This window comes from Xenopus laevis, chromosome 3L, assembly GCF_017654675.1.
Source record: "Xenopus laevis strain J_2021 chromosome 3L, Xenopus_laevis_v10.1, whole genome shotgun sequence".
NCBI lineage: Eukaryota > Metazoa > Chordata > Amphibia > Anura > Pipidae > Xenopus > Xenopus laevis.
The window spans coordinates 69280704-69305245 of record NC_054375.1 but is presented as its reverse complement, the minus strand read 5'-3'; the positions used below and the strand labels follow the sequence as shown (position 1 = coordinate 69305245).

At 36.3% G+C, this 24542-nt stretch overlaps 1 protein-coding gene across 1 annotated transcript in view; it reads left to right on the top strand.

Annotated features, from left to right (window-relative positions):
• The window catches only part of pawr.L (PRKC, apoptosis, WT1, regulator L homeolog), a gene marked incomplete at its 5' end in the record, with an annotated part of 45194 nt that extends 30971 nt beyond the window's left edge, over nt 1–14223 (top strand). Inside the window, 4 exon segments of the mRNA NM_001094150.1 lie at nt 5370–5407; nt 9983–10127; nt 10466–10570; nt 12925–14223. Coding sequence (NP_001087619.1) covers nt 5370–5407; nt 9983–10127; nt 10466–10570; nt 12925–13011 — 375 coding nt within the window. The 3' untranslated portion in view covers nt 13012–14223.
• Between the last annotated feature and the right edge of the window lie 10319 nt (nt 14224–24542).

The window sequence follows — 24542 nt, the reverse complement described above, 5'->3', positions numbered from 1 at the left end:
ACTTTAGTCTTTTGCCTAACTTTTCGCCTATTTTTTTATGCTTTGTGCTGTAAATACATTTGTTTATTCATTTTTTGGTTGTGTGTGTTGTTGATTGCAAACCCCGACAAGACTGATTTGTGCATTAGATTTAGCATGCATCCTGTAAAGTGTTTTAATTGTGAATGCATGGCATTCGTGGAATGCAGAGAACTGAGGTAGAACATAACTTCCCGTTAGTAAGCAGAAGACATCCCTGCAAGCAGCCCTCCCAGACCCTTCTTTACTCATTGTCAGGAATTCCCAGAAAATAAACTACTTCCAGGCTAACTGGCTGCTTACTTCTTGTCTGTGTATTTTTGTAACAAATATATAGAAACAAATGCCATGTAGCTCTTTAGTGTGTATATCCTTCTGTAGTCTACAAATATTAACATGTGTAGTTGTATCAACACAGCCTGTAAAGTACATATTTCTCAGTAGATACTGAACTTCAAGTAACTTACACTGTAAACAGTGACTGTAACAGTAAGAACAGATTGAAGAATAATCTGACTAAATGACTGTTTGAGTTCATGCACATTTAGAAATAGTAAACACTGGATTCTGCAGCTTGTTTCCAGCCAGTTGTAGTACATAGAAGGGCTTTTGAGCCATCACTCAGATGCCCTGTGTCAGCCAGAAAGGACAGTGCTGGTCTGTGCCCCCTTGATGCTGTGCTTGACTTTGTGCTATATTTTTCATCCAATGTATGTGCACAGCACTCCCATTCCCACAGGTAGGAGTGCTCTGTGCTCAGTAAGGGTGCTGTCTTACCAAATCCATTACATTAAGATAGAAACAGCGTAGTAAAGGGGTTGTATACCTTTAAAATAATTTGCATTTAGTCTTTATTTTTTATTTGTGGTTTTTGAGTAAGCTTTTGAGTTAGCATAGAGTTAGCTTTTTATTCAGCAGCTCTCCAGTTTGTAATTTCTGCAATCTGGTTGCTAGGGTCCAAATTTCCCTAGCAACCATGCATTGATTTAAATCTTTAATTGCTGTAGGAGCTGTCAAGGGAATAATCTGGACATTTTTCCTTTTTGTTTACTTGTTATAATTGTTATCCTTTATTAAATATAAAGAAACAGTGTATACGTCGATTTAAGGATACTCCCATGTGCTAGATGGGTTTTGCCCACAAAATATAGGAGTTCTTAAATGATCTTATTCAAATTGTGCTGCAGTATGTGGAGCAACAAGCAATAGATACATTCTCAGGCTTCAGAACTGCACAGATGATATTATGGGATGGCATCCTATGTAGTTGTACAAGTCACAAAATAATGGAACTAATATGCAAACCTGATGTGTAAGCTTTCTGAAAGATTTGTCATTCTATAAAACTGTTGTATAAAGAAGCTGCATTTTCATCCAACAAGATAAATTCTTAATTTTTGTTCTTATCGTTATACATTAAAGGTCAAATATAGATGCTTAAACAAAACACACCATGCAACTATCTGATTTTATCAGATTTTACAGTATATTGGAGCATGCAAGATCAGATTTTGTAGGAAAAAATGTTGTTGCTTGACAATATTTTGTGGAGTAGCCAAAAAATCTGATCACAAACTCCAGTGTAGTTAAGCCCATAAAATGTTAACTCATATTAAATATAATAAGCTGTAAAAAATATCTGTTAAAGGTGTTTTTACTTTTATTGAAGTTCTTTCTTTCTTTTTCCTTCATTCCTTCCCAAATCATGTTAGACTGGTACATTTATATCTTAAATTTGTGATTCTTGAAAATGTGATTTTTCTGCATCTAGTACCACATGTCTAGATGCAGAAATATACAGTGGTGTGAAAAACTATTTGCCCCCTTCCTGATTTCTTATTCTTTTGCATGTTTGTCACACAAAATGTTTCTGATCATCAAACACATTTAACTATTAGTCAAAGATAACACAAGTAAACACAAAATGCAGTTTTTAAATGAGGGTTTTTATTATTTAGGGAGAAAAGAAATCCAAACCTGTGTGAAAAAGTAATTGCCCCCTGAACCTAATAACTGGTTGGGCCACCCTTAGCAGCAATAACTGCAATCAAGTGTTTGCGATAACTTGCAACGAGTCTTTTCCAGCGCTCTGGAGGAATTTTGGCCCACTCATCTTTGCAGAATTGTTGTAATTCAGCTTTATTTGAGGGTTTTCTAGCATGAACCGCCTTTTTAAAATCATGCCACAACATCTCAATAGGATTCAGGTCAGGACTTTGACTAGGCCACTCCAAAGTCTTCATTTTGTTTTTCTTCAGCCATTCAGAGGTGGATTTGCTGGTGTGTTTTGGGTCATTGTCCTGTTGCAGCACCCAAGATCGCTTCAGCTTGAGTTGACCAACAGATGGCCGGACATTCTCCTTCAGGATTTTTTGGTAGACAGTAGAATTCATGGTTCCATCTATCACAGCAAGTCTTCCAGGTCCTGAAGCAGCAAAACAACCCCAGACCATCACACTACCACCACCATATTTTACTGTTGGTATGATGTTCTTTTTCTGAAATGCTGTGTTACTTTTACGCCAGATGTAACGGGACGCGCACCTTCCAAAAAGTTCAACTTTTGTCTCGTCGGTCCACAAGGTATTTTCCCAAAAGTCTTGGCAATCATTGAGATGTTTTTTAGCAAAATTGAGACGAGCCTTAATGTTCTTTTTGCTTAAAAGTGGTTTGCGCCTTGGAAATCTGCCATGCAGCCCGTTTTTGCCCAGTCTTTTTCTTATGGTGGAGTCGTGAACACTGACCTTAATTGAGGCAAGTGAGGCCTGCAGTTCTTTAGATGTTGTCCTGGGGTCTTTTGTGGCCTCTCGGATGAGTTGTCTCTGCGCTCTTGGGGTAATTTTGGTCAGCCGGCCACTCCTGGGAAGGTTCACCACTGTTCCATGTTTTTGCCATTTGTGGATAATGGCTCTCACTGTGGTTCGCTGGAGTCCCAAAGCTTTAGAAATGGCTTTATAACCTTTGAAATTGAACTCAGGTGTGATAAACCACAGTTAAGTTATTTTTTAACAAGGGGGGCAATCACTTTTTCACACAGGCCCATGTAGATTTGGAGTTTTTTTTCTCCCTTAATAACGTAAACCTTCATTTAAAAACAGCATTTTGTGTTCAATTATGTTATCTTTGACTAATAGTTAGTGGTTTTTGATGAGCAGAAACATTTAAGTGTGACAAACATGCAAAAGAATTAGAAATCAGGAAGGGGGCAAATAGTTTTTCACACCACTGTAGTTTGTGTGCTCAAATGTGTCTGTCTCCCTTTTTTATAAGGCCCACAATTCTAACTTTCATTCTTTGTATCATGCCTGTGTTACTATGGTGTCTTGTGCTCCCTTACTGAGATTTTTTAGCAGAGAGAGAAGAGCTTGCTATTTATTTCTTGGCTTGCCTGTCAGCCACTTTTGTTCAGTAAATCTAAAGAAGCTTAACAAATAGTATCTGTTCAGACATCCTTAAGAAAGTAGCTACTTTACTTTTCTATCCTTAAAGGTACACTCAAAAAATAAAGCTTCAGATATCACATAAAACAAAGGACCAATCATAAGAAATACAAAGGTATTCTAAATACCTGAATGCAACACACGGGCAGGTTTACACAATAATTAAAGAGGCCCCAAGCTGCACTAAAAATAATAAAATAATCCAATTTAGCATAGCAGTTGATTTTTTTTCTCCTCTGTAACTTGGATTTAATATGTAATCTTTTAATTTGACTCATTCTCTGTTTTTTAAAAGAATGATACTTTATAATTTTTTTCTTATCCTTTTATGCTTTCCATTGGCAGCTTTACCCATCCCAACCTACATACTGAACAACCCGCTAGAAATCAGCAACAAGTTGTGATTGTAAGGTCATGGGATCTGCTCCAATTCTCTTTGATTTGACACTTTAAGTGAAATTGCGAGCTATGCGTTATATTTCTGTGGTCAAAACATGCAAGATTCAGCATTTGAGTAAGAAATACATTTGGCAGACATTACCTTACTTAGTGGGATTTTTGGTTTCTGTGCATTTATAAGTTCTAGAATTTCATTCTGCATTTTTCTGTTATCCTTCCCATTTCAAAGTTTCCCTTTTCCTTGAATAGGCTGTTTTGTTTTCTGTTACAAAGTTTGAGCCACCAGGAATCAGGGGCGTAACTACAGAGGAAGCAGACCCTGCGCTTGCAGGGGGGCCCAGTAGAATAGGGGGCCCAGTAGAATAGGGGGCCCAGTGAGGCCCTAATTAATAGCCAATTTTAATATGTCTGGGTAAAACAGGCCACCTTATCAATATTTTGGGGCCCTAAATTGAATTTGCTGTGGGGCCCAGTGACATATAGTTATGCCACTGCCAGGAATATTGCATCTGGTACAGGAAGCCAGGCCTTTTCCCCCTTTGGAATGAATGGGGTTCAGAGCATACTTCATTCATGTTCTGTATAATTCTCATAATTTCCATAGATAGCTTATGCCATGGTCATGCTTCATTTTAAAGTCTTTGTTCTGTTAGAGAAGTAAGTATTGGGTCCTCCAAACATTAATGCATACTAATACCCAGTGAAAATACAAGGGCCTGAATCACAGATCACCTTACAATACTATACAGATTTCTTTGTGCATTTCTGTTATACTTTTCTTTTACAATTGGAACTATATATTAGTGTTTAAGGATGGTTTCAGGATTTCCAAATTCTGCCATCCAGTCTTAAGCCCTTGTGAACACACACACGCATTATTCTAACCAAGGATATATGTTTACTTTGTCTCTTCCCTACCTTAAAACTAATCTTCTTAGTAAAAGTTTGTTCCTATTAATCAATGTACATTCCTGATATCCACATGTGGTTCTTTAATAAGGACAAATAATTAGGGATGCACTGAATCCAGGATTCGGTTCGGGATTTGGCCAGGATTCGGCCTTTTTCAGCAGGATTTGGATTCGGCTGAATCCTTCTGCCCGGCCGAACCGAATCCGAATCCTAATTTGCATACGCAAATTAGGGACGGGTAGGGAAATCTTGTGAATTTTTGTCACAAAACAAGGAAGTAAAAAAAAGTTTTCCCCTTCCCACCCTTAATTTGCATATGAAAATTTGCATATGCAGATTAAGGTTCAGGTTCGGTATTCGGCCAAATCTTTAGTGAAGGATTCGGGGATTCGGCCGAATCCAAAATAGTGAATTCGGTGCATCCCTACAAATAATTATGTTAGATCCAGGTGCTCTGTTGGTCCCTACTCCCTCCTGTCTGGCTATATGGAAAAATATTTGGTTGATCGCAATGACAAGTTTTAGAATCAGTGATCTGGATTACTGGGTGACAACCGGGTTTAATCTAATCTAAATAATTTAATAATGTGTTTTCTTTAGGAAACTGTGAAAACTGCAGGATCCAACCGATATAAAAGGTAAGACAGATATAATTTTACAGCTTCTTGAGAATTCTTCTTGCTTGGGAATATGTCACAAACCATATAATGCAGACTCCAAGCAATTCATGCAGATTTACCCCATGTAATTAGTTGAATTAATTAATTAAAAACAATAATTCAATTGTAATTGCCCTCATATATTGGGCAACATTTTTTTTGAATGAATGAGGCACAGAGGGAGGAGCACTTGCAAGATTTTCAGTTTTGCTATCTATTTCACCATTAAACACTTCAGTCAGTTCAATAATGGCAGGGAAAAGAAAGATCCAGATAAGTTTTTGATGAAGCAGTTGTTTGTGCTTTTGGCATCTGCTTGCATAGTTTTCATGCTTTTATAAAAGCTAAAAGTGAAAAATAAACAGAGCTAAATATGGTCAAATGTCCCTTCCAGCCATCTCTTGTAATAACGTGGTTGGAAATCCTATTGCAGCTGAAAATAATTTGGAATCCCAATTTTCTGCCAAGCTCTGCTTCTGATTATTTATCTAGCATTATTTGGTTTCGGCACGTAATGCAATCCGCTTACTGAACTATGCAGTCCCTCAAGCTGTGAAGTTCTGTGACTGATTTCTACTTAGTGTCTGATTGTTAATTACTTCTGACATGTAACTTGTATAATACTTCACTTTAGTAGCTTCTGGCAAATAAAGCTCTCTCACTAAAATACTTATTAGTTCATTATCTCTGGGTTTCTACAGCTTTGTTTGATTGTGAGTTCTTCAGGACAGAGATCCTTCCATTTCTTTGTCATTCTTTCCTGTTTATACGGGTCCTTTTTATAATTGTGGTACAGATATGGGATGTACATGTATTATATAGAATAATTGGGACCTGGGGATTTCCAGATAAAGGGTTTCCATAACTTGAATATACATACCTTAAAAACTTTAAACAATAAAACACCCATAAGATTGTTTTGCCACCAATATGGATTTATGCATCTTAGTTATCAAGGTACTGTTGTATTATTGCAGGGAAAAATAAATCTTTTTAGCTTAAAATGCACTCTATGTCAGGTCGCCATGTTTCTGCATATTTGATTTCCAGATAAAAGTTGCCGTGCCAATATACACTGTTAGGCTAATCCAACAACCAGATCCCCCACTTTAGTTTGTAGTTTTCTTATCTGATGTGAAACGCCTAAAATCTCCTTGTAAATATGTCACTTTTTTTATTGCATCTTTTGTAAATTAATATCATTTCAAAACATGAGAATGTGATTAAAATAAATGAGGTACACTGCAGAGCAGGGTGCCCACCCCTCATGCAGAGTAATACCCACATATCTTATATTAGACAGACATACTTTTCTGAGAGTTATGTAGGTTCTACCCCGGCCACAACGCACAAGAAAAGGTTCACACGTGTGGGAGATGGTGGGTTGTGAGTTGAAGCTGGGATGGGGTGGCTTGGGGAGGAGAGGAGGCTCTGTGGCTGGCGGGATGGTGTGGGGGTCTCCTGTGGGCCCTGGGCCCCCAAGTCTGACGCTGTAGTTTTTTTAGTAATAAATATAGGTATTCCATTAATACAGTGTAAAAAAAAATATAAATTATCTAACGTCATTGGTTTTGTTTAAATAAATTGATATCTCCGATAGAACTAATCATATATCTGTATATCTGTGTATATATATATATATATATATATATATATATATATATATATATATATATATATATATATATATATATATATATATATATATATATATATATAAATATATATATAAAATATATATAAAATATATTTAAAATATATTTATCTCTATATATATAGATAGATAGATAGATAGATAGAGTGTGTATATATATATATATATATATATATATATATATATATATATATATATATATATATATATATATATATATATATATATATATATATATATAGCGTATAGAGATCAAACAACTTCTAAACCGGTTGCTAAACATTTTCTGGAGGTGGGAAATAGGCTATCCACTTTCAAACATATAGCAATTGATCATATACCCATGCCTAAACGAGGTGGAGATCGTTCACGCTTATTACTACAGCGTGAGACTTTTTGGATCAAAAAGTTGGGCACACTATCACCAGGGGGTTTAAATGAGTATTGTTCGTTTAATTACTTTCTTGACAGACGTTGAGATGGATCTTAGTGCAGAGTGTAAGATTATATACATTTATATTTATCTGATATCAGACGGTGGCCCCATTTCCCCCTTTTTGTGGAAATTTGCCTCTGAGGGGGAGGAGTAATGAAGTCACTCAATAGGAAGGAGTAATGGAGGTTTTAAATTTTGTAATTTTGTATTAACTATCACATTTGGTTTTGCATCTTGACAAAGGTTCTAGGCCAAGAACCAAAATGTTGATGCTTTTATAATGATACTTTTTAATCAATAAATACTTATTCCACTTGGAATGCGTGCTATACCTGCTATCTCTCTACATTCCCAAAACGAGCACATTACCCAGTTTGAAACAAATGTAATTAATGATTGAAAGCGTGTGCGGATTCATTCGGTGGAGTGTATATATATATATATATATATATATATATATATATATATATATATATATATATATATATATATATATATATATATATATATATATATATATATATATATATATATATATATATATATATATATATAAATAATAAGCTACTTTAAGAATTGGCTGTATTCAACAGTAAACATGGGAATTTAGATAGTGGGAACCAGTAGCAAAGCAAGGATTTCCACAGATATTGCTTTTGTAGCACAAGGAACGTAACAGGAAATTCACTTCATCAAAGGTGTACTTCTTGGGTGGTCTTAGTTACTGAGACCATATATCTGCACTATACCATCTCCCTTCATAAATATGTACAGAAGGAATGTTCTGTATTCAGTTTAAAGCTCTTTGTGTCTATAAAAAGTTTACTTAAGGGAATATAACTGGATAAAGATTGATCTCATCTGTACATACTGTGGGATAAATAGATATAAACTAGAACGTCTCATTACAAACCTATATACATTTGCCAGTTTTGTTATTTGGAAACTGTACATTTGGATAATTTATCATGGATTGTTTTTTAGCAGTAATGATAGTTGCCACTGGGAAAAAAACTATTCACTCCAATGTACTATTAGTTTTCTTCTTTATTTCTGATTTAAAATAATGTGGATAAAATAGCATTGATGACATTTTTTTCTAGGGGGACTCTAACTCTGTATGATGATGTCATTGAGCACCCCATAGAAACAAATAGATTCAATTGCTTAAAACAACCAAGCCAATTCTAATGAATTCATGCACATAAAAAAACTGAAATCCTGATGTCTCAGATTTTGATAAATCTACCCCTCTGTAAAACGAATTGCTTCTTAAGAGGAGTATTGGCAATGGCAAGTATATTTTAGCCTTAAAGGGGACCTGTCACTCAAAAAAAACTATTCCAAATCCTATTTTACCATGTTTGTCAAGCAAAATAAACTTAAATTAAGCTATGTAAATGATTTGAATCTTGTTTCCTTCAGTCTGGGCATTCATAATTATAGCAAGCAGACAGGAGCCATTTTGTGGACACTGTTATTATGGCAAGCCTTGCATCATCTCAGAATCTTGTTTGTGCACCAGAATCAGGGGACCTGATGTCCATCCCCATGCCCTGGTTACACAATGAAATGGTAAAGAGAGAGGGGAAATGTAGGGAGGGCAGTGACATTTAGTAAGTGCTGAATGGAAAGTGAGGGGCAGACAATATATGATTGATGGCTGACATTTTTAAATGAGTTTACAACCACTATGAATGTTTTGATAAAAAAATAATTTGGATTTCATGTTTAATTTGAAAAGGACTTTTATTATACAGCTTTTTATGTCTGGGTGACTGGTCCCCTTTAAATGTAAAATAATGGGCCTGGCAAATAAATGGGCAAAGCATATGCATTTCGCATGTGCACTCTTTGACCTTATGTGTAGCTAGGGTTGCCACCCAGCTGGTAAATATTATGCTACATGAAATAAAATATAGGACCTTTTCTGTTTTTTTGTTTTAGTGGAGGTGGTAACTCAAAATGTGCAAGGAAAGACCAGTAACTGCAATACTATATAACACAGAGTCACTATATGCTCTGCTAGAATTATGCAGAGAAATATTTGCAACTTTTATTTTTTCAGTATTAGAAAGTATAGCACAGTTGCTCGGTTTTTATAGCTATTTTAGCTATACTTTTGTCAAAAGTATAGTAACTTTACTAATCAATTGTAAACCAAAGTGTCTTTCTGCAATTTAAAGGCTGATTTATCATATACTGAACTAAGGAGTCGTGAAGGATTTTCAGCAGTTTGATATTTTGTTCATTTATCAGAAATAACCTGACACAGGTGTCAAAGATACATGCATAGGTTCACTTTTGTTAATGAATATTATTGACATGCCAGATAATCTACTTTAATTACTATTGCTGTAAAAAGGATATTAATTAAACTTCTCGCATTTGTTACTGTGTGGATTTTATCGTACTATATAAAATCATATGATAATCATAGCTATGTTTTATTATTTCACAACAGCAATAATGCTCCTGATGATGACATCTTAAATCACTTTTCTCGAAATGATCGAACAGCCTTTAATCATTTAAACCGTGAGACAAGTTCCTCTGGAAATTCTGGCCAGTACAGTGCCCTGGAAAGGAAAATTGAAGAACTTGAAAGAGTAAGATCAGTTCTCTTCTAGACTAAATTTTGTGCACAGTGTACAACAAATTTATTTCTGTGTTCAGCTTTACCACCACCATTTACTCTCCCTGAATGCATCGACTCACCTTAACCCTTTCACTTGTGAGTCTCACTCCCTCTGGAATTCCTCGAGAAGAAACCCTCAATCATGGCTCTTGACAGCATCCCAGTTACGGTATTTCTAATGACTGCACTTATCACCCTCTTTTATATTTTTTATTTATTGAACTGTATGCACTCCCATCTCTAATGTATTGTAAAATGCTCAATGTAGCATGATATAAAGATATACATATATACATTCTCTCTTTGTAGGATCTAGCGCAAGAGAGGCAAGAACATTTGAGATTAACAAAGATAATGCAAGACAAAGAAGAATTAATTCACAAACTGACGGAAGAAATAGACTTATTGAACAGAGTAAGTTTTATCTGTGTGTGAATTTTCAGATGATGCTACATATGCTTGATAGAAGCAACAAATGGATCTCTTGGATCTGTGCTATTTCATGAGTACTTAATTTATTATTGGAAGTACTTACCATCAACTACAGTTCTGCCTCTAAGGAGTTACTGTAAAAATCAGGCTTGGTTGTTCAACATACTCAATACTATTCTCTCTCTCTTTTTATGATGTGTATGAATAATTAAACACTCGCATACAATACAATAAGGTGAAGCACACAGGCTACTGTGCACTTTAAGTACCACATTTTTATGGCAAATTGTCCAAAAGAATCCACCATAGTACTTGAGTGATACAAGTCATAGTGACATATTTCCAGCTTACTATTGACTGTCAAACAATTTACACTGATGTCTATAAGGGGTTGCTTCAAGTGATTTTTTTTAGGCACTTGTGCCATTACCCTTGATCTGATGACTGATTTTCCTGGTATATTAGCACTATGAAATGAGTGCTCTACCCCATACATAAACACATTGAAGCAGAACTGGATTAAGACTAAATGGTGGCTCTAGGCAGGGTAGTGGTTTTTGGGCCACCCACCTTACATAGTAAGATAGTTATTAACAAAGTTAGGTTGAAAAAAGACACATGTCCATCAAGTCCCTGGATCAACTTGTACTATGAGCTATCTTCCATAACCGTGTATTCCCTCACTTGCTAAAAAGCAATCCAACCCCTTCTTAAAGCTATCTAATGTATCAGCCTGTACAACTGATTCAGGGAGAGAATTCCACATCTTCACAGCTCTCACTGTAAAAAACCCCTTCCGAATATTTAGGCGGATTCTCTTTACTACTAAACGGAATGGGTGACCTTGTGTCAGCTGGAAAGACCTACTAGTAAATAAAGCATTAGAGAGATTATTATATGATCCCCTTATATATTTATACATAGTTATCATATCACCTCTTAAGCGCCTCTTCTCCAGCGTGAACAACACCAATTTGGCCAGTCTTTCCTCATAGCTAAGATTTTCCATACCTTTTACCAGCTTAGTTGCCCTTCTCGGTACCCTCTCTAATACAATAATGTCCTGTTTGAGTGATGGAGACCAAAACTGTATGGCATATTCTAGATGGGGCCTTACAAGTGCTCTATACAGTGGAAGAATGACCCCTTCCTGACTTGAATCAATGCCCCTTTTAATGCAGCTCAAGACCTTATTTGCCCTTGATTCTGCTGACTGGCATTGCCTTCTACAGCAAGGTTATCTTTAAAATTTATTTGCAGCATTGGGGGCAGCATCCACCTCAGCTCCGGTACATAAACAGATACTCAAACTTTGTTTTAGGACATTTGCTTATCTGTTCTAGGTATGACTTAAATAGTGCTAAAAATCTGTACTATTTAAGTATCTGAAAGCTGTGGTTAGCATGCCTTTCCTCTGCCATCCCAACAACATTACAGCACTGATCCAATGGTTTAACAAGTAATAGGCTATTCCTTATATCATATCCTAGTGACAGCCTTTAGGCAATGCTGAAAACTCCTCTCCTGTACCTCTGTAAAGAATAATTTTCTTTCTTAAAGCTAAATATTGATAAAGATTGTTTTACACTAAGACCTTTTTAAAACATATTAGATTTGTTCTAAATTCTTTCTTAAATTGTCCTAAAAATAGTTTTAATACACATTTAATTACACATAATAATAGCGCAACAATATGGCCCTTTCTTTTAGAAACTCAAAAGAGTTTCTTTGGTGAAAACATTATGTTGTATTGCTCTGCAGAAATATGTTCTGACATAAAGATGGTATAGCTTTCTGTTACTTATATTATCCAAGTTACTTTACAGAAAAATCATAACCCACTTAATATGGAAAGTAACTTATGGTCCTCTTAATGAAGATTTAGAATATATTTGTTTTTTATTTTAAAAGTTAAAGTAAATGTATCATTTAATATCCTGTTGCTGCTTGGCATGCTATTTTTTCATGTTATTGATGGCAGTTGACTTGGTGGCCAACAGTTCTCTTGTTGACTTGTGAGTCTAATAGTAGGCAGAGGACAATGTGTTGTTAAATATATGAATTGTTTTCACATTCAATATCCAAAGCTTACTTATTTAGCTTTTTGTTCAGCAGCTCTCCAGTTTGGAATTTCAGCAGCTATCTAGTTGCTCGGGTGAAATGTATCTGATATATGTTAGTATCCAAAACATATTAGAAACATCATTTTCAGAATGATTTTTTTGTAACTTTGCATGAATTTTATTAACACAATAATTTCACCCCTTGTCCATAACTTTGCCAGTACAATCACACTGCAAAATAACTTTTTTTCCCCCTATGTTTTGTCTCCAAAGGATTTGGATGATTTAGAAGATGAAAACAAGCAACTAAAGCAGGAAAACAAGACACTGCTAAAAGTGGTTGGACAACTAACAAGATAGAAGATTGATTGTAGCTGTGCTGCTCACTACTGATTTTTACCTTTTGAAAAGAGGAAGGGTGGCGTAGGGCAATTTAGTTAAGGGATTAGGGAACACTTGAGCAAAAGCAACCTCTTCAGTGAAGGGGAATTCCAGTTCTTTACAAAGGTTTCATAGAATTGCATGTTGCAAGCTTGCATATTTATTACTGTGGACTTCACCTTTGAGAGGAATGATATTTGCACCAGCTATTTTTAAGGTATGCATTTTTTAATCCACAGAAAAATAGTTTTTGCTTTTAAGGAAAACGATCACAAACACAGACCACTATTGACAGCCTTGTCACTTACTTGCATCTGTTCCCATTGCAAAGAAATTCTCCCAGTTTTTCAATATATTGACATGCATTGCAAAAGTGTGCTCCACTCCCCTGAAATATTTCACAGGAGGAAAAACGAGTCTTTCTAGATTTTTACACATCAGGCAGATTAACAAAGAAGAACAGAAGGACAGCCATACAAAATTGTCACAGCACATGTGAAATCAGTGTCTAGATATCTCCCCCATGGACAAAGGGCAAGAAAGATTTAAACTGAGTCACTGGAAAGGAATGTGTCTTGTCTTTAGAGGCATGATCTCTGCATATTTTTAGAAGGATAAAGAATATTTTGATATTCCTTCAGATCCATCCAATTGGCATTAACATCATGTTTCTGTTGTTTTAACCCTTATTTATGCTGGTTTTGAAATGTATTCACAGAAAGCCATTGCACAAAGCATTGAAGGAGGTAGGCTTCACAATGTAACATATTTCTTTAGTATATATTATATTGCAGCTGTATGCTCCACCTTGGTTTACGGCTAAATAGATATAAGCCTTGTTTACTGTATATTTAACCAAATAGTCTTGTAAAGGCATGTTTTGCTCTGCAGGTCTTACTGGACTAAAACAAAGTGCAGGGATCAGAAGGTGTTACTATAGGGTTCATTTTAAACAACGCAGGTTCTCACCTGCAGAAATTCCTTTCTTAAATTCTACCGGTCATATGCTCTGATTATAAGGAAACAAATTGGGTTTATTATGGGTGACAACTAAGTTGAAATGGAGAGGTTAGAAAGCACTTTGCTATGAAAAAAATGTTTACAATTACTGTCTGATTCCATCTGATTCTCTAAAAATTTGTATTCTAGCTTAATTTGCTGTGCACAAATATAGCATTGCCTTTACAAACATGTTTCTTTGTGTGTTTCATCATCTTTAATTATTAATCTTCACAGAGAATAGGACAAATCATATCATTAACACTAGCTTCTCAGTGCACTAAACCAGACATGTCAGTGATGGCCCTCCATGGGGTTTTTATGGCTCTCAGCCTCCCAGGAACTCATGTGACTTATTTGCCTGACATAATTTGGGACTCAAACATGTAGTATAGTTGGTCATGGGGTCCAATATATGAAAAAAGTTGGAGAGTACTGCATTTACTGTCAACCTGTACTAGTATGGCACGTTAGCATATTCCTAAATGGGCCAGAAGATAATTTCTATTTGAACCAAAGCTTCATTACAGAGGAGGCCATATGTGTATCAAATTATTGTGAACAAGACTATTGTTACACTGACCATATTACCTTTTTGTGAAAAAAAACCCTGTTAATACTGAGAACATTGATAAATTGCCCTTAGGAGCATGGCAGGCACTTGTAAGGTCCAGTCATCTGTGTCTGTCTGCGTTTTTTAAAGGCCCCAGGCCTGCTCAGGCTCAGTCAGGGCATCAGACTTAAAAAGAAAGTCTGTGTTAGCAAATGTAGCTTATATTTTGTGCCTTTGACAGGTAAATGCATATGGTATTATATACTTGTTTCTTTTTTCTGCCCTTTTGCAGCCATTGTTTCTTGGCTTTTTCCTAGCCAATGACTGTAAACTTTGCTTTTCACAGTAGCCAGTCATTCCTGGATTATTAGAGGTTTCACATGGTATTGGCAACAGATAATGATTATGGAACCAAGGTGAAAGCAATGGCTTACTTGTGCAAAATAGAAACTGTCTTGCAAACATTAACGCTTATATGGTACCAAGGCAAAGTATAATGTAATTTGTATATACGGAGAAAAAAAATGTAGGGACAGATTTTAGGGGCACATGGCTTTTTATTCACAGCAGCGTCCCCTGTTGGTCGAGATTTTCTTGATACAGGTATTTATCTGTTTCCTGCTTTTTTTCCTGCATGTGTTTTCTCACCAGAACACCAGTACTATGAAAATTTTCGTGTTGGGTTAGTAAATCCATTCCATGGAAGAGTAGGTGCAGGTGTCTTCTCCTCTGAGAACATTGCATGATGCAAGAAATTAATTAACACTGAAGTTAAAAGATGAAAAAAAGAAAGTGGATTTCTCAGTGGTGAAATCAGTTAAAGGAGGACGAAAGGCTAAATCACTGGTAGGTGTGAAATGTTAGAAGAGCGAGTACCAAGGAGTGATTGTCTTCAGCTTGTTTGTTTTTCAAAGGTACAGGGCTGACACGTGCAGTAGAGTGGAAAAGCAGTTTTTTTGCTTAAAGTTCGTTGCTTCATTCTACTGCACATGTGCACCCGGCAGGATAAGATCAATACTTGGTGCTTGCTCAGAAGTACCCTGGGCTGGTGCCGTTTTCTGGGGAAAACAAGGGTATGCGGTAAGTGAGTATAAGAAATGTGTGCGGGGGGAACATTTGGCATCCCCCAGTGATTTAACCTTTTCCTTTTATTTAAGAAAAATGTGATATTGTTTCACAACTTTAGGAAATCCTTCCCATTAGTGTGCTTTTAACATTTCATTTGGATTGCATACTTTAAACGCAGTAGATGCTCATTTAAACTTAAATTATCCATACAGTTGGATGATATTCCTTTACTGGTCTAGGTAGAATTAAGGTCTAAATGTGAAGTGGACACACATGTCCAGATAGTTGTGGAGAAAGGCCAAATAGGCCAAAAGTGCTGTATGTGTATGGACTCCTGAAAGCTGTGGTTGTATAAAACTGCTTTCATGTTGCACTCGTGTAATTTATTTCCATCACATAAGGACAAATATCTAGGACATCTGCCTTATCTTGCTTTCAGCAGAAAAAGCACTTAAGGTGAACATTTTTGTGAGGTTTTTCAATTTTATCAAATTTGTAACCAGAATTTTCTAAATAATTCAGGAGCTCATATGTACCTGTAACCATTCTATCCAATAGGAAACATCATATTTTAATTTATGAAAGAATCAATGGACTTCCTCAAGGATTGGGTTGTTAAATCCATTTAACAAAAGCACATGGGAATGTCATATAACTTTGTGCTCAAGAAAACTGATGTGATAAATGTTAGAAACAAATGTTCTGCATATAAATGTGGTACTCAGGTTTTGTATGTGAGCCCCATATTGACAGTATCAAAGTTATATATTTTACCTAAAAACATGCTTAGTTAAGTAATGTTTTAATATAACTATTATGCTGCAAGAAGAATTATGCAGGAATTTCATTTGAGCAGCAACTGGGGTGTTTATACTATCCTAGTGTTAAAAAAAAAATATGATTCATCACTTAGAAAAAGTGTATAACTGCTGTTTTGTTATAGGGGACCATAGTTCTCCCACAAGAGGACTTATCTGCTACCGTGCAATTATGGCATTTAGCAGTCTTGGCTAAGAATGTATTCACAAATCAAGTAAAATCAGGGGTCTATCTGAAAGTCTCTACCGATGCCTGGGAATTGGTTTATTCATGACAAGTAGAGAATATAAAGGTAAAGAATAACCAGATGAAAATATCCAGTGTTATGGGGAAAGGGGAAAGCCCCTGTAGGGCTGTAGGTCACTCTTTGCTTAGCAGATAACATATAAGCTGTTTGGAATTCAATGGTTCAGTATTTAGGTAGTGAAAAGAAAGACTTACATGCCAATAATAAATTCACATTACATGCTGGTTCTAAAAACCTAACTGTTGGGAAACTGTTCTACACAATAAGGAACGTTTGGGTAAATGGGGAAGAATCTGCCACTGAACGTGTATATCTGATCATATAGCAGCTCTGAATACGCTACTTCTTGAGAACAAATGTTTTATTTATCATAAAAGGTTTTCATTCTGTAGAGCAGGGGTGCCCAAAAGGTAGATCGGGATCTACCAGTAGACCTTTAGCTGGTGATCAGTAGATCTCAAGACTCTGTCATCAAACAGCTTGTCTATAACACCCTCTTATTTCATGCTTTATTTCAGATATTTATCTGTTACAGTTATATAAGAAATAGTTTATTAAATATAGCAATATATATTTCCTTATAAATCAATATTTAAGTAATATTTTCCATGAAACAGAATGCTAACAATGCTTTTATGATGCATGATGGGACAACACCACTTAAAGTAGACCCCGCATTAGTAAAGTATGGACACTCCTGCTGTAGAGTCTTGTGAATGGCGTTTCACTCCTGTTTATCTTCCTATGTAACAAAAAACATTCTGTTCTGCACATTTGATTAATCTGCTATATAAATGTGTGACCTTCAGCCCAATTGTAAATTGAATGGCTGCCCCAATGGCTCATTATGTTATTATACATCTCTAGTAGTGTCTCATACAAACACACAGGTTTACCTAGTGCAAGGTAACAGCGCATCTTATTTAAATACATACAAAATACTGTATTTTCTCTACATGCAGTATAGAACTTCAGCGTAAAAGAAAGGACAAGCAGCCTAAGTGGTGGTTTCAGTAATACATTTGTATGTGTATATAATGTTGGAACGTGAGATTGCAGTCATTTGTTTTCAGATGACCGAGATCTGATCATCAGCTTTCAGATAAGTAGAATTATTCAGATTCAGTAGATGTGTGAATACATGCAAAGCTAATTGGACAACTCTCAAGGCTTTCTGTTTTGTTTGCAGTTTTGCCACCTGATGCCAGATTACTACTTAATTGAACTCGTATTATTTGATACACTATACTACCTGATGGTAACTAAGGTAGCACTTTCAAGCTTTGATAAGGTAAAACCGAAAACTTTAATGGATATTGGGAAAGTAGTAGCTGTTATTGACCCACACTTTTCTAGCGAATTAGGGTTTCTGTTTGCGTTTAGTACTCCAAGCTGACCGATGCCAAACTTTTGAAAGGATAAACCTATACAACTAGTTTTCTCTTGACTATCCATACGTACAACTATTGTTAATGCAATTAATCATTTACAGCTTTGAGGTTTTTTTTTTTTGTATAAAGGCAAAACCACTCATTTGCAATATGTATAAAACAAGTAGATGCACATATTTTGTTCAGCATATGCACTTTAAATCATACAAATAGGTTTGTGCATGCTTTTAATTTAAAATGTATTCCCTACCATTAAATCTCATTTGAACAAAATGCTTGATTGCTCGTCTGGTCATTTTCAAAGGTTTTTTTTGTGGTTGCCATGCATAATAACACATTTTTTCAATAAACTCAATAGTACCCTACAGTGCTATTGGCATTAGGCTTCAATATTGCAGGGTTCCTTGCGTTTTTGTTAACGTTTAGGATAGTTTTGAATGTTTCTTATTCTGTCCCTTGATAAATCTGCCTTGAATGTCCAGTTAATTTGCACATCATGACGTGTGCAGTAGGTTTATTTTCATTAGCACGGAGAAGATTTCTATTATAAAGAGAAAACTGTAGTGTGTTTTAATAAATCCGTTTTATGAATATTGTTTTTTTTTTTTTACATTTAATTAATTTATCCTAACTGTATTTGTTTTATTTTGACTGCAAACAACATACTGATGCTGTGAGTCCCTGACCGGGGTGGATGTCTGACAACAAAGGTTGTTTACTTTCATATTCCTGCACATGCAGGGTGGTAGTAGGGTGTATTGGAGAAACCCCATGTAAGATATTGTCTTAACTAGCTGAATTCAGCAGGAAACAGAAAACCATATTAGACTAAGGAATAACTCGGATAAACCATTTATAGCTCAAATTCTAGAAAGATAAATATGAAAACATTTGTAAAAATAGAATGAAGCATCCACTACAGTTTAGGTGAATATATGTATCAATGACTGTTCCCCTTTAACCTACATGAACGTTTATGAAGTGTGGAACAAAACTGGATTTCACAGAGAAAACCCATGAAGACAACATTCAAACTTGGCCTGAGATTCAAAGCCCTGGCATTTTAGTAGGCCCAATAAATTCCTTTTTACATTTATTGCAAGAACCAAAACATCCAAGTATTTCTAATAAACATTAAGGGGCATTTCTTTTTAAGGACCAGTAACAAGAGAAATAACAAGTCTAATTTAAATAACAAGTTATTCGTATGCAGTACCTGCAGATTTTATTTTTCTTGTTTATTACAGTTTCTTCTGTGTAACTGGAGACAGACTTGGGGCAGATTTACTAAAGGGGCGAAGTGGCAACAACAATTCGCCTGCATTACCGCCCGCAGGGACTTCGCAGATTTACTAACGGGTGCAGGCTTCACTTCGCTAGCGAAAGCGATAGATGCTAGCGGTGATTCACACTCTATCGGCAGGCGACTTTTCGCTCTAGTGAATTTGCGGAGTAACGTCCATTCGCCAAAGTGCGCATTTTACTAAACGTTGCCAGACTTGCCTTCACCAGCTCAGACCAGATGAAGTGCAATGGAGTGCATAGATCTTCCTCAGTCTTCAGTTACTTGCATCATATTTTCTGAGTGGAAAAACTTCTACCTTTATAAAACACTGGCGTCTTTTCCTTTTTTCAGGGTCATAAGCTGCAAAAGTCCGAAAAATTTATTTTTGTGTAACCGGTTTCCCCCCCATACATTTTCTAATATATGGCAACATTATTTTTCATTATTGTAGGGCATTAAAACAACTCTATTAACTTTATTAAAGTTCCCTGGGTATAGTTATCAGTATCAATGTAATGTATTCGATGCAACATGTAACATAAAGAGGTCCATTCAACTTTAAATTTCCCGCTGTATGCAAATTAGCCTGAGAGCAAGACCTCTAATGAATTTGCGCTAGGCAGAAAATTTGCCATCGTCCGCCGGCCAGGATGAAACTTCGCATTTTAGTAAATTTGCGTTGTCCCAGCGAATTTTTGCCTGGCAAAGTGTTGCGATGTGTGCGAAACTGTCACTGGAGATTTTTCGATGCTTAGTAAATTTACCCCTAGGTCCCTTAGCTGAACAAACCACCACCCAACCACCCCATACATTCATTTCAGAGCTTCTGTCTTCTGCTGAGCTTTAGTTAAATGGCTATATATCCATATTCATGAACTGGGTCTAAGAACCCTACCTATTTTTAGGCAATTTTTACTTTATTCTGAAGTTTCCTTAACTGACAATAAAAATGTGTTGCAGGGTGCTCAGATACATCCAGCATAAGGGGGTTGTTGATTACAAGTACAGTAACTTTCTACAGCTAAATCACAAATGGTATAAGCCTTTCATATCTGGACTAGTTAGGGTAAGGCCACACGAGGAGATTCGGGGAGATTTTGTCGCCTGGCGACTAATCACCTCGTCTTTTGCGCGACTATCTCCCCGAACTGCCTCAGCGTTTTTCCCCATAGGCTACAATGCAAAGTCGCCTGCGCTAATGCACACGCGGCGATGTGTTTTCTATAGTCGCCCGAAGTTGCCTCAGCGAGGTATAGTGAAATAAAAGGTAATTCTAAGCAACTTTCCAATATACATTGTTTAAAGATTGTCAATGGTTTATTGATTGTTTAGTTATTGGTAAATCATTGCATTTTCTTTCTTTCCATTATGCAAACAACCAAAACACTAAGGTGGTTATTTACTAAACCTCAATTTTTTTCTGGTTGAGCTTTTTTGGGCAAAAACTCAAAACAAAATTCACCATCGCAAACCTGTCGAGGTCACGTATAAGTCAATGGAGATGTCCCTTTTACAATTCAAAGATATCGGAATCTGCACTGGGTTTCGTCCAATAATCCCAAAAATCAAGTGGCAAATCGGAAAATGAGTTAGATTCAGGGTTTCGCTTGATTTTTTTCCTGACCTGACTTTTTTGAATTCTTTAATTGATAAATAAGAAAAATCGAGATATGAAAAATATGAGATGCGAGTTTTAGAAATGTACCCCCTTAAATTATGCAACAGACTTGAAATTTGTCTTCTACATATTATGAATTAACTTTATTTACTTAGCAACAACTTAACCTATAGCTCTTTAATGAACAGTGAAACACCCAAATCAGCTCTTATCTTAATAGAGGGTTATTATTAAAGAAGTATTACAAAGCATCATTTCCTTTAGGCTCTTACTGACAGTGTTTTTAGCTGCGCTCCCCTGCGTTCCGGTTTAATTCGTGCAGCTGCAGGGGAGCACAGGAGTAGACGGACTAAATTCTTTTCAATGTGGCTGTACTCACACAGATGCGTGCAAGCGACGAACGCAGGAAAAATGCAACATGCTGCGTCCCAACCTGCGTTTGGGGCTTACATGCGTCTGTGTGAGTACAGCCCTATTGAAAAGAATTCAGTGCGTCTACTCCAGCGCTCCCCTGCAGCTGAACGCATGAAACCGGAACACAGGGGAGTGCAGCTAAAAACGCTTGTCTGTAAGAGACCTTAAAAGGAAATAACCAGTTCCTTTTTAAAAAAACAAACAGCACAATAAAAGCCTCAGAATGAATGTTAATTGCATACCTTGGGGATTCAGAAATGCTTAAATGTAATTGTACTTAATCTATAATAAGTAATAAAAAGATGCAGTCCTTACACACAGGGTTGTTTTTAGGATAAAGTTTAAATCCATAATGTTCTTTTTGTTATGTAGGCTGGGAGTGTTGTTTTGGGACTTGCTAGACTAACTATTTTCTCAGCAAATCTCATACCAACCTCATAAAGCCCTTTTGAGCCTATTATGTGTTTAGGGAACAATTACCTATGATCCTTCAGGTTCCCCCGTGCAGCCACTAAAGATCTTCAACAACATATCCTACAATTTTCCCATGGCAACCCTAATATGACCCTACAGTTTACAGTATTTTTCTGAAAATTATCCAGAAGGCTCCAAAATAAATCATAATTTCCCATGGAGTTGTATATAAACAAATGCTTGTTCATCTGTCTCTGTAATAATAGAACAGTGCAGTGACTTCTACTTGGTGATAACTAAGCATAAATGCATGTTGAGGCTTTTTTAATACTCCACATTACTGAACCCCATCAAGTTCCAAGCATTATGCATTATAAATCCCTCACATCTGCCAATTCCATGCATATCTCTATCTTGCCAGCACATCTTCCTCACACATTGAATTATAAGGAAAAATCAGTGAGCATACATAGCAACACTAGAGACTGGTGGAGGCAGCTTTAGTTATCCTTCATTGCTTTTGTCCTTTTGGCACAGTCCATTAATCTGCAGAATGCCCCAGATTTATTGTCCCTATGACGGTTCCAGAACACGTTCTTACCGAGTTCCCTTAAAATACATCAATTTGACACTTACTGGGAGTTGGCAGGTAGGGGAGGCCCATGGACCACTTGTGTGCCCCCCCCAGTAGTAGATTCTGTCACTTCACACCTAGGGGCAGATTCACTAAAGGATGAATTGTCACCAGCAACTGCTACGCACACATCGCACCACTTTGCCAGGCGCAAATTCACTACCATTAAGCTAATTCACTAATATATGAAACTGTGCCCTGGGCGCAGGATTCCCTAGTGATCCTGCGCTTAGGTAAATTTTCGCTAGCGAATTGGCACCTGTTGGTGAATTGGTGATGTCCCTGCGGGTGGCAACGCTGGCGAAAAGTCACTAGCATTAGCCACTTTGTCTTTAGTGAATCTGCCCTCTAGAGTCTTCCTGTCCTCCTGCATTTCACATTTTTTTGTCTTCATAAATGAAAGTTATTATAAAACAACAAATTTCTTATCTTGTGTTAAAAATAACACTGAAATATGAGAATCGGAATTTCATTCCTACATCCAAGCCTGGAGTGATTTACTTTAAAAAACTTGATCAAGGCACATCTGTTCACTAACTGTGTAGGGCAATCGTTCTCTATACACCAGTCGAGACCACATCCAAGCAAACCCAGACTCTGTTGCATTTTTGGAATATAAAGAATTCCAACCAGACAGGGTGATTTAATTCTCAGATTACTGAATGTGCCTAGAACTCGTTTTATATTCCATGATCATATATAGTTACAGACACATGCTAGAGCAATCTAACACTTTCCAATTACATTTTGGCTTGAGGAGGAAAATCACAGTTTTTTCTATGGTCAGCTTAAATATCTGACTGTACATGTTTGTTTTGCACAATTGCTGGACATTTTATTACAGTACTGGATTGTCTTGTAAATGCTTTATATGGGCATGGTCCTTGGTAATTCTTCAATCATTATTCTTTAGCTTTATTGATAGAAATTCTGTATCTTTGCTGTCAGCCCAAGGTGAGTATTGTGTCACTTAGTTTATCCATCTGACAAAGTCAATCTGTCCCGAATATTAGTAGGTTAGACTTTCCAAATAAGGGCTCATGATTTTCTATAACTTTGTCTACCTCCTTTACTGTACATGGATGTTACACATCATCAAGCCTGGAGGCAGGGGGAGCTATGATCCTGATCCCTATTAATTAGCCCCATCTCAATCTCTCTGCAAATGTATAGATTACAATTGGGTCACTTAACCCACTTGTGTGCTTCAAACACATGTTAAATTGCTGGAACCCACAAGATACAAGTTAGGAGATTTGTTAGTTTATAATAACCCTTGTTAAGGAATACAAAAATACGTAAGATATGCATGTAATTGGTATAGGTGTGGGATTTATTATGCATTATGCTTGGGGGTTCAGTGTTGTGGGGTATTAAAAAAACCTCAACATCTCAACCCTGCTATTGTAAAAGCTGTTCTCTGGAGGAATGTATAGTTATGTCCTTAGTAAAGTCAGCTGCAAGTAGAACAATAAATGCAGCTATTTCATTGGTTGCCAAGCGTTTGCCTGGTGTAAATAAATGAGCCCCACTGTCCTTTGTTCTCACAACACTAATAAGCATTAACAGAAAGGTTCAGTTTTCTGCTTTTTTCTTTTGCATTTAATTGCGTTGAAATAATGTCCCCCATCACTTGCCCTCCATGTTTGCCTGGAAGCTAAGGCCATTTCTATAAATAAGCTCTTTCATGGTAGTGGAAGAAACCATGCCTGTAGGGCTTTGGGACTTGAAAGTAGATAACAGGTTATTTAAATAACAAAGGTGTTATTGCTTAGGTGGTGATAAACAGGGGTCAGATGTCCTTCATGGCTTTTTGCACTCTAATTTTGAGTGCATCATAGGTATGTTGCTGCCAAGTTTAAATTGCAGGCCAAGAAAAAATATAATCATGTGTATGATGCAGATTTGGCCCTCTAAAATCTATAGTAGGGAAACTTTGTTACAACTGGCTGTTTTCACCTGTGTGACTACACATGGAAACTGAATGGAAAGAATTTCCTTAATTTTGTAAAAAAAAAAACAAATACAGTTACATATAAAGTGTTCCATTAAGAATATCAAAATCTGT